General features: G+C 41.4%; 1 protein-coding gene across 1 annotated transcript in view; it reads left to right on the forward strand.

Moving 5' to 3' along the window:
• Positions 1-855: 855 nt before the first annotated feature.
• esama (endothelial cell adhesion molecule a) overlaps positions 856-12,172 on the forward strand; it is a 58,141-nt gene continuing 46,824 nt past the window's right edge. Inside the window, exon 1 of the mRNA XM_035178816.2 lies at positions 856-1,255. Coding sequence (XP_035034707.1) covers positions 1,189-1,255 — 67 coding nt within the window. The 5' untranslated portion in view covers positions 856-1,188. The remainder of the gene's footprint in view (positions 1,256-12,172) is intronic.

Genomic DNA, 12,172 nt, shown 5'->3' on the forward strand with positions numbered 1-12,172 from the left:
AATAAGGACATTTTTTTTTCTTTACATTGTCATGTGAAGTGAATATACAACTATACAGTTTGTCCTAACTCAAATCTACCCTAAATAAACATAGGTACCTCTACCGATATATCTATTTCTTAGTTTTTTCTATTTAATTTTACTAGTTTGTTATTATTTTAAGGTACTGTACAAGTTTTCTTTTTGATTTAATTTACATGTATGTAAAACATGAGAGCAAAATTGAGAAAGATCACATTTTAAAAGAATAATCTTTGAATGACTCTCGATAAAAAATATGTAAATATAAAAAAAAAAGTAGGAAATTCTTCGGGGGAAAGTAGGTTAGTGTTTTTTCTCTCTTTTTTTGCACCTGCGAGTCAGCGAACAGGTGCAACTGCGGCATTTACGAATGAAACCGCGGATGTCTGCCTTTCAAAATAAAAGAAACGCTGTCATGCAACTCATTCATTCATAGCGGATCCGCACGTTAGAGGGTTATATTTATTTAAGCCAATAACCGGAAGTTGTCGACGATATTGAGTTAAATGACGCCAGCTCGCTGAGGCGACACTGCTCTCTCTCTCTCTCTCTCTCCTCTGTCTTTCTCTATGTCTCTCTCTCTCTCTCTCTCTCCTCTGTCTTTCTCTATGTCTCTCTTCTCTCTCTCTCTCTCTCTCTCTCTCTCTCTCTCTATGTCTCTCTCTCTCTCTCTCTCTCTCTCTCTCTCTCTCTCTCTTTCTCTATGTCTCTCTCTCTCTCTCTCTCTCCTCTGTCTTTCTCTCTGTCTCTCCCTCCTCTCTCTCTCTCTCTCTCTCTCTCTCTCTCTCTCTCTCTCTCTCTCTCTCTCTCTCTCTCCCCCTCTCCCCCTCTCTCTCAGGAGAGGACTCCGTATGACCGCTCAGAGTTGTCGATGAGCGGGAGTCGCACATGCCGCTGGTGTGAAGAGGAGGAGAAGAGGAGTCACGGAGGGTCCTCGGTGTCGGAGGCGGTGAACCACTGAGCACTAGACCGGCTCTGCTCACCTGACGTGTCCCTCACCTGTAACGTCTCTGCTGGAGGACTGAAGCGAGACCACCTGACAGACCTGGAGGAGCTTTGGCCAAAGAGCTCGCATATATCTATACATATATATCTGTATCTTTACATATATAGAGACATACAGCCGAGTGAAGGACATTCACGCGCTGAGAAGTGGACACATCAGCCATGGAGGTCTGTGCTACTTCCAGGAAACTTCCTTTGCTCTCCTTCACCTTCCTGTGCGGGCTCTCAGGTGAGTGAGCAGCTGATTTTCACTCATTCATTCACAAGTGGGTTTTCATGTGGTTCCCCGTACACCGCACTCGTGACGTAGCCCTCCTGTAAAGTTCAGATATTTTCAAAGTCATGCTGATATCTTGTAAATAAAATCGGGCAAACGATTCAAGGTGACATTCATCCAACACTAAAATCACATTGTCATCCAGTTTATGAACAAATCAAGGCAAAAATTGTATCTTTTTAAAGCATGATCTTAAAAACATCCCCATTCTTCAGTATGTGACATGTATACAATATTAGTCATAATCATGTGCTAATAATTAATGAGGAAGTTTATGGGGTCTCTCTCTCGTTCTCCTCTGTACGTGTGCCAGAGGATGGAGGGGTGGATTTAAAGCTAAAACACCTGTTTGTTTTTCACAGGATTTGAAACAAGTGTTACACATGATTATGTCTTCCAGGGACAAATAATCCCTTTATGTCTGCCGCAACATTGGCTCAGCCATCACTCTCTCTAGCAATGTATTAAACTCCTACTTTCACTGATAGCTGTACAGTACATGCAGCCTACTTTCCCCCCGCCGTCTCTTTTGATTCCGAAATTGGGGCACGGTTCAGCCGCACAAGGGCTCCTGCAAATGTTTTAAGAAATGACAAGTTCTAAATGATTCATTCAGGTAAAACTCTCAACAAGAGCCGTGCAGACGCAAAGCATCGTTTTACACTTACACAGGAGAATATTGATAAGATTTTCAGAAAGATAAAGTCAGATAGCTGACCAGGAGGCAGAAAACTAAAGCAACATTTGGTCTCCATCAGACTGCACGGATGGAGCTGGAGCAAATGCACGTTTCTGATTGCACTGAAAATCGTTAAGTGTCCTTCAACAGCAACAAACCAGAAACTAGATTTTTGTAAATTATAGTAACAAGCAAATTTTACTTTAAATGGCCCTTCTGGTTTGGCCTTCTCTGCCAAACCATCTGGCTCTCCTAAAAACAGGAGATATCCATTAAGGCTACTCCGTCTACTACAGGTGAGTGTGTATTCTATTTGGTCTGTGAGACACGAGAACAAGCAGGAGCTTCACATTTGACCTAAATTCACTCTGGGTTGCTCAAAGCCCATGTGTGCTCTTCACCGCTGTTGCCAAAACAATCACCTACGCTGACACAGGCAATCTCAGACGGACTTGTTACACCCTGAGGGAAGGGTTCTACCTGAGAAATGCTGCCATTTACCACCCAGACCCCTGTGCGGACATTACATGAGTTCAACACCTCAAAGGCCTTTCAAGCAGTGATTGGTAATAAAGTCCCCCAGTGACTCATCTTGAGTTTTAACAACAGGCTTTGATTCACTGCACAACTGGACAATACAAGCACAGCAGCCGACCTTGACCTCGGCCTTCTCACTATCAGTCACCCTGCAGGTGTGTCCTGAAAACACGGAGTGGTCGAGACGCAGAGAGGAAGTGCTCATGAATGGCGGCCTGTGGCGACAGGAAAAGCCGTGCACTCCTTCAGTCCCTGATGTAGACTGTGTTGGAGCAGGAAGTGAGCTAACGCGTCCTAAGAACACGACGAAGGCATTATTTGAAATTTGGGGTCTCAGGCAAAAAATCCGAGCAGTGCAGGAAGCTGTCACTCTGCTGTCGTCAGGACAGATCGATGAGTGATTGTGGTCTGCACATGAATGTGTCTGAAAATTAAGAGCTGCACTGTTTACTGTTTGGCTCATTCATCTGCTGACTCTGTATCTGAGCAGAGTTTTGGCAACAAAGTCATCATCACATACGTATATGCACCGTAAGAGCTACAACAATTTATCTAATTGACCAAAATTTGACTGGCAACCATTTTAATATTTTATATAATTTTTTAAGTTTCCTTGTCTTATATAAAAAATATTTCGAGGTTTGGACAGTAGAAATAAACAAGCAGCATATTAAACATAATAGATTAAACATATAGAATAGAATTGAATTCAATCAAATATAATACAATACAATTTTGTGTATTTTACCCATCGTGATCCTATAAATAAAGAAACAAATACACTGCTAAGTGTAAAACGCAGACCTGAGACTTGTACAGTGTTGTAATAGTATGACCACAAGCCAGAGCAGCTGAACATACACATTGCGAGATCTAATTCTGATTTGGCCAATCAGTGGACTTTAACTTTAACCTTTGTTTGATTCATTGTTACTTGTCTGAATTGAATTTAACACTAAATGTCGGTGTGTACTCACAGCCCTGTTTTTCTTTTTCTTTTTTCTTTTGAAGCTTTTTCTGTAAAACAGCTCACAATGCTTCACAATCGCAGGAACTCATAACGATTGTCTCAGTAAAGTTGTGTTCGGACCAGCTAATTAGATTACATTAGCCTAAGTTCAACAGGCATTGTACCTAATTATGCTCTGTGTTCTAATTAGTTAAATTAATTTGCCCTCCTTAATTTAGTTTCCAGGCAAGTTAACACAAAAATCCCATTCAGGGTGAATGACCTTTATTTCACTTTTGTCAGAGATGTGTGTGTAAGACGTTGTCGTCTATATTTTAGCTTTTTTTCAGGGAAATGTCAGATACAGGCGCTCTGGTTGCTGTTATCTGGACACCATGATCTGAACAAAAAAAATAGGTTGTGCAGACTCGAACAGTAAATCGTTAGGAAGTTGGTAAGTTTGCCAGGAAAGCTCTAAATGTTGGTGAGATTGCATTGACACTTGGTCCCCTCATGTTGAAATGTGGACGATCCGCACTCAGACTATTTTAGATGATTGAATGTTTGCAAAGGAAAAAGGTGTTTTTTATTCCTGGCATTAGCACTGTGTTTTACTGTGTGTGTGTTCCTGTACTTATATCTTTTTGAGGACCATTTTAAGCATAGACCCTATACAGAGTGAGGACATTTTTGGAAAGTGAGGACATTTAACATTCTGTCAGTCTGTTTATTTATGAAGTCATATTGTGAATATTTTCTTCCTTAGGGGGACAAAAGTCAAGTCCCCAATATGAATCATTACACTTTAAGGTATGTTTTGAGGTTAGGTTAAGGTTAGTCTAAGGTATGTCCTTAGGAAATGAATGTCAGCTGGTGTAATGTCTCGTGTGTGTGTGTGTGTGTGTGTGTGTGTGTGTGTGTGTGTGTGTGTGTGTGTGTGTGTGTGTGTGTGTGTGTGTGTGTGTGTGTGTGTGTGTGTGTGTGTGTGTGTGTGTGTGTGTGTGTGTGTGTGTGTGTGTGTGTGTGTGTGTGATTTCTGAATGCATTTGCATGAGCACATGTGGTAATCTTGAAGCCCTTATCATAGGACAGTTCATGGGAACAACACATAAGCCATGCTTTATCTTATCGTAACCAACAGTTGCACAATCACTGCTCCGTTCTGGACACAACATCTGGCAAAAGAACATCTTCATTTGTTTTCCAGGTGGGTCCCCACTGTGGACTTTACTTATTTAACAAGGTCAATCCATACAAGCTTCAAAGGATCCATTGGGATGGTGGGGGTAGTGCAGCTGCTGCCATGGCTGATTTTCAATGTCAACTGTGATTTAGAGTAGTAAGTGAGAAGGTTACAAGAATTCATTTGAGCCATATGTATTATTTTTAACACATGGCCACTTAACCCTTGCACCCATTAAAACATACGATGTCTTAAAGCCTGGCATACACATTTACTCTTTATATGACAATATAGTTGTTTTCAGACATGACCGGGTAATGTCCAGAGAATTGGCTACGGAGTTTACCAGCAGTTTGTCTTTCACACATGCACAACACAGCGGGAGGTTCTCTGCACAGACGCGTTTACAACAGCAACAAAACCTCCGTGTTAATCAGGCAAGAGGTGGAGCAGCAGACAGAGGCAGGAAGTGACGCATTAAATCCGCTGCGAAGATCACGTGTTTTTGTTTACATCACCCCGACACCATCGTCCGCCCTTATCACCACAAACTCGCTTGACATCCTCGTCGGTGTCTTCTACGTGTACGACGCCGCTTTTTCACCGGAAGATATTTGTTTTCTTTTGTCTTATTAATGTTTGCTTCTGTCACGTGTAAGAAGCATCATCAATCCCCCCAGTGGCTTCTGGTGAATCTCCAGTGGGGATCCCCTGCTGTGTTCACACCTCGACTTCTCCTGGCTCTCAACGGACATTATACCAGGAGGCCAGGCAAAGAAAGAGCGTAGTAACTGCGGAGCGTCTGACTCTGACATTTGCGTTCACACATGCACCTCCTCTGGAGAAACTGGGGAGTCCAGTGCTTGTCTGAAAGTATCTTATGTCAACATGGGTTTTGTGTCCTCGTCCACTCCCTATTGTCACCCTGACAACACTTCAGCCCAAAATATACTACATGTCCCATAAGAGTGCCAAAGGGAGAGTCATGGAATGCAGTTCATCCAACGTACAACTATGTATGGCCTTATCTCTAATTGCCTATTTCTTAGAATAATACTAAATGGATGTGCAGCAAAGCCCCTTTCCTCCTTGAGCCGGGATTACAGCAGTTTGAAGCCCACAGTCCTCGTGTACGTGTCCCCAGCAACTGGTGCAATTTTGATTTGACGAAGGAGATTGAGGGATTTATTGGTACATACGTAATGACACAGAAACACAACAGTGCACTTTTTCTCGACCCAACGAGGCAGTTTGCCGTCCAATCGTCAGTCTGCGCTGTGCAAGTGTGCCAGTGCCTCTTGTAATCCTATGTATTTACACCCACTGGCGCTCTGTACAAGGCCCAGGAGAACAAGAACCTGAAGGGAGATTAGTTCAGGTTCCGCCGCACACTGATGGATAAAGAGAGAGCCATCACTGTGCAGGACAGAAATGGAAAGTCTAACCAGAGCTTCTTTATTTCAGTCTTTTTCTCTAATATCCTGGGAAACCTCAGGCTTTTGTCTTTATGTTATTGGCCCATAATCTCACATCACACATTTTCCTTTGCTAACAACATCTCTTTGTTGTCGTTTTTGTCACTTAATAGTAGTTTTGCATGTCTTTGTAGTTGTAATGTATTTCTGAATGCTTTGCATCTTGTTGTATTCATTCTGCATCCCATTCATTGCAGTTGCTTGATTTTTTTTAACAATAAATGGTATACAGCACCTCAAGCTAGGGCTCCGACACATACAGTATGAGCATCGATACTTTAGTTTGATTCTAAAAATACTGCAATTAAGCCTGGGGTCATGTAAACACCTTAATCTAATTATATTACTTTAATTAAAGTCACTTTCACAGGATTAATGCTGTGATTAATGAATGTGGAGCACTGAAGTATTAGCTGCATTTCTAAAGGCTGCTGACCTCTAAAGACCATTTTCAGACCATCAGAGGTTTGACGGATTGCCACTCCTGCCCCACATTCACAGACTTACCATTTTTAAATATATATAAACATTCATATTTTTAGTCTCAATGTGGGATAAACTGTGGGAATGAGACATCGGTGGCTATGTCTGAAGTGTGACATGTTGCTTTGAGATATGTGGGTGTGTAGTTGCTGTTTGTCATTGCATTATAATAACAAATTGTGAGTGATTCTCTCAGTGACTGTAAAAACAACACTGACGTGCTGTTGCTGCGATATGGTGGATGTCACTTTCCTTTTTTTTTTTTTGGGGACGTCCCATCTCCATCCATGGATCCAGAAGGAAGAAGGCCTCTTCTCAGGGGTCATGAGAAAGGCACTGGGTGACTTTCCCAACGTTCAGCCCTGGCCTAGGGACTCTTAAAGGCACAGACACACATACTTTCTGACTTCATCTTTCTCTATGTTTCCCAGTTCACTGTCCTTCCTCTCTAAAAACGAAGAGCATAACCAGCCTGCACACACAGGCAGAGTGATTGCATGTGGGCGTTGATCTTTTCCCACATGAGTGATGATGCCTGGAAAGATGCCTGCAAGTACTGATAGAAATCTCTTGTAGATGGTAAAACACGCATGGTTATCTGTATTGTTTTGCGTAGGGGCCACATAAACAGAGTTATTCCCAGCTGATGTTTGCCACTGGCAATTTATGGACAATAATAGTTTCCTTCAACAAGGCTTTATGTATATAAATAAATACAAGATGTATATTTATAGAGATATCGTGATTCCTGTAGGGTCTGCCCCAAGTCATAATAGTAGCATGTGCTGCTGAATCGCTCTTCACAATGCAAGATTGCAGTGTCAGCTGTGTACCCCACTCCTGTAATTTAGGGTTGACTGTGACACTACTGTAGCCAGGCTTTGACAGCACTCTGGCTAATGACTATTTACAGCCAAGAATGCCACAGGAGGCTTATCAGGTGGCTCTTAAAGCCGGTCTGGCTGCTATGCTGGGTGTTCTCCCTCCGCTCTCAGCCTCAAATCAGACTGCTGATGTTAAAACTGATCTGCCTCTGGACTGAGTAGCAGAGTAACCATTTTATAATAGCTAATAATAGGTTACTGACTCTGTGCTCAACATAGATAATAGTGACAGCAATGCAGAAAGATCCTAATTGTGGGTTAAATGTGTGTGAATACCTGGCACCTGCCCAGATGGGCAGAATTTCCAGTGGCAGCCTGTTATTCGTGTCTCTTAAGTACATGCTGTCTGGTGCGTTGAATGTCAAGACAGGTCCTTTTAGGATTTCTGATAATTATATAAACAATATTAATAATATTAAAACTTATTGCTGTCATCCATGAGTGGTCTCTGGTCTAAGCAGTGTAGTCAACAATGAATGGAAGAGCTACAATATCCAAAACTGGCCTGTTTAAAGGGTCTTATACGTAGAACTAAATATATCATCAAATCATATATGGACTGAAGGATTTTCCTGCTGTTGTATCTCCTGCTACGTTCTTCATATGTGAAAGGCAAACTCCAGAGAATGTCTGGAACCAATTGTGCAGATATTCTCCAGAGTTCATGTCTGAAAACGACTCGGGATAATCAATATCCAAAATCTGGATGTAAATGCTGCAGATTTTCACATAATTTTATGGAAGTATCACTTAAATCCCAAATAGCCCACAAAGTATGAAATAACACTAAGGACATTTTTAATCTCAGTTATACATTCAAGCTCTCATCTAACATTACCAGCTCTGACACTGGAAGTGACCTGTGACAATGTGACAGGTTGACAAGTTATAACAACACTACCAAGAAGTAAAAAAAAGTCCGGAGCAACCAAGTAGTGTCTGGAGTCACTTTCAAATTTGTGCAGATGACGCCCAAAAGTTGACAGTCACGCATGTGAATGAAACAGAGCAAATCACATGAAGCTTCAAATATTTGCTGTAATTCTCAGCCCCAAAAAATGGTATTCCAGACAGAGGTAGAACAAATGCAGCTGGCTTTCAGTGGCGCTGACAGATGTTGCAGGCAGAAGTCAACAACAACCACAATCACACATCCGTCTGACCTGTTCTTTAAATAAAAAAAAAAAAGTTAATAAAGCTGTGGACAGACGGGAATTGAGGGCATGGGCTTAGACAAGATAGGCTGTGTTAAATTATTCTTACTTGGAGGTACTTAGGTGGGGGCGGGGGTTAGAGCCTGATGCACTTATGACTTCAGGGACATTGACATAATCCTGGTTTTCTTCTCCAAGTGTTTACAGAACGCGTAATCACATACTGCCAATCAAATCCATTTGTGGGCCCCCTGCCTTACAGAACATTTTCAGTAATAGGTGTATTACCATTAACGGAATGGATGGAAAAGCTGTTATTGTGCTCCCCTCCTGCTCTTATGGTTGAATAGGGCTTCAGCAAAAGAGTCTACTAGCCAGAAAAATGGCTTTGATTTGTGATATGTAGTGAATTATTAATCCATTAACTGAAATGTTTCCCCCAGGGAGAACCCCTTCCTCAATCCTGTCCTTGTTAATACAATATATCGTCAGTGCAGTAACCAGGGGAGCCAGTTAAAAATAGAATTAGCTGCTATCGCTACCTTTACTTGGTTTATTTTCCACATTTGCCTCCATGTTCATCCCTTTCTCATGAACTTGATATTTCAGGACCGCCTCCAGGGAATTTGTACGGTTGTGATACAAACGTTCATTTGAGTCAAAGATGAACTGATGAGGTTTTGGTGGTCTAAAGTCAGAGGTCGCGGTCACAGTGACCTCCTGTCTTGTGATATATCAGGAACGACAGAGAAAATTTCGTTACATGTGGCACAAACACCTATAGTCGAAGGTCAAGTTCCCTGTGACCTCAAAAAACATGTTTTTTTTGGTCTTCTGAATCCAACATGTCCAGAATGCCTTGAGGGGATTTCTTCACCTTTTAACTCAAAGGTTTATTTAAGACTCAAAGTTGACCTGAATAGAGTTTGGTCAGAGGCCAAGGTCACTGTAACCTCAAAAATACATTTTTCCAAGAATTCATACAGTAATTATGTCAACATGCACTTAATATTTGTATTGAATTCCTTGCATATAATGTGGATATATAATGTAACTTCATTGGTTGGCAGAGGCATTCAACTGCGAGGTGATAATTCTATGTCTTGGTGTTTTTTGTATTATTCGTCACGTGCTGACTGCTCCTTTCACTTACTCTTACTTTCTTAGATGAGTATAAAGGTTTTTCAAGACTGCAGATGCAGTGTAACGATTTCAGGCAGCGTTGTGTTAATCCAACATTTCGTTCAGCATGGAAATGTTATAAATGTCTTAAAGCAGCATGTGATTGGATGAATGTAGTAAGCTGGCAGCAGTGAACTATCTGGAGAAGTGAGTTATTTTTTTAATTATTAATATTATTTAATACACAATTTGGTAAGGATGTGGAGGTATGTAATCTCAGTTTGTTGAGAGATTAAATATAAATTAATGATATGCTTTTTTGTCTGATGTAGTTCTACTGCTTAATAGTCTATGATCTTCTATTGTTAATATTATTTAAAACATTGATATTGGAGGCATTTGATAACCCACTTCAATGATGAATAAAGTTTAGTTGTAAGTGGCATGCAGTTGAGCCCCTTGGACTTTTTTTTGTATACACAATTTAGACATCCACCATCACACACTAGATTTAGTTAGTTTAACAGAAGCAAAGTAATGACTGTCACTATAACGGTCTTATTAGGAAAACATCCCTTTTTTCATTTTGTGATTTATCGGTTCAGTATGATATTCCTGCATGCACTCATGCACACAGAGACAGGTAGTCATTTTTTTCATTTTTCATTTTTTCATCAACTGACACCTGTGTCCTGAGAGGAAATTATTTGACATTAGCAAAAGTAATTGTGTATGAGGCGACAGTGGCAGCAGGCAGCTATGTGGAAAAAGTCATTAGAGTCACACTATTAAGCCGAGGCCTTTAGGGTATCAGAACTGTATTGGAGTTCTCATTGGAGTTCTCAGTGAGGCAGAACGTGTGAAGGCGAACCATTAAAAAAGACAGTAGGACACAAGTAAGGTTTATGCCTCCAGTTTCCTGCAGACATTGCTCAGGGTAAATGTTCTCTTCCACGATGCTCGGAATGCTCTGCTGAAGAATAATCTGAGAAGTCACACAGTATGGCAGTTTAATCAGAGGAGAGAGTGTTGACAGTCACAAGAGTTAAAGGGACTGAACAATGGTGAGACTGTGGGTCATATCTGGCGTGGTGTATGGCACATGATATGCTATGACACAGCACACCCGTTTGGATACTATGTGGAATCGCTGTGAACTTGACTGTGCTGAAAGTGGGAGAAAAGGTGCATTAAGGAGGATGTCAGCGGTGATCAAACAGTACAGTGCAATTCAGTGTCAGGGATTACTGAGATTTGGGCTCCTGCTCAGAAAAGGCCAAAGACATGCACATCAAGGACTATTCAAATTCAGATCTATTTTGGTTTTCAAGCATAAAGATCACATTTAAAAACTTTGCAAACCTTTTTTGTAGATGATGTGCCTGTAAATTAGTGCGGTGCAGATGCTTTAGAGGGAAATATCTCTGCACTGTCAGGTCTGTGCCAAAGTCAACATTATGTATGCAAGCTGTCAGACAGAGATCTTTGAAGGAATAGGTCAACATACTGGGAAATATGCTCACTTAGTTTTGAAAAGATTGATACCTCTGTCATCTCTGTATGCTAAATGGAGCTACAGCAAAGAGATGATGAGCTGAGTCTTCTATGCATGTCACTACAAACTGACTGCAAGTTCCATAGGTGTGAATGTGAGAGTGAATGGTTGTTTGTCTCTGTATGTTGGCCCTGTGATGGCTCCAGCTCCCCTTGTGACCCTCAAAGGATAGGGGTTATAGATGGATAGACGGAGTGATACGCCAAAATGTTATGATCACTCCAAAACTAATGTGCTGCTGCTCTTTTGCGTCCACTGAGAACAGTCATGGACACCAAGACTTTGGCAGAAGATCCCCTAAATTCTGTAAACTGCGAGGTTGAGTCGCTGCAGATCGGAATTATTCCAACACACACATCCTTTTCCACTGTCAGCAGGTGTGGTGTGTCAGCAGCATATGAGCCTTGCCATTTCTGAGGTGCTCTGACCCAATCGTCTTTTCATAAAGATCGGGGGCCTCATTTATAAAACAGTGCGTAGGATTCATAATAAATGTGTGCGCAGGGTTTTATAAATCTGATACATTTTGTGCGCATGCAGACTTTTAGTATGAATCCCACGCACTGTTTTATAAATGAGGCCCTCGATCTTTATGAAAAGACGATTGGGTCAGAGCACCTCAGCAATGGCAAGGCACACCTGCAGGCAGTGTTCACTTTATAAATCACAGTCCACCTGGAAACGTGTGTACATGAATCTGCCTCAAAGTCCGCCCTCTACACACCTACATTCAACCATAAATAGTCAAGGCAGAGCACCTCATGAATATTAAATCCTCCTGCTCACCAATGGGTTTCTATAGTTTCTAAATGCACTGATACACTGCTGCTGCTGCATATAATACTGTG

The sequence above is a fragment of the Hippoglossus stenolepis genome, chromosome 15 (assembly GCF_022539355.2).
Source record: "Hippoglossus stenolepis isolate QCI-W04-F060 chromosome 15, HSTE1.2, whole genome shotgun sequence".
In the NCBI taxonomy this organism is placed as follows: domain Eukaryota; kingdom Metazoa; phylum Chordata; class Actinopteri; order Pleuronectiformes; family Pleuronectidae; genus Hippoglossus; species Hippoglossus stenolepis.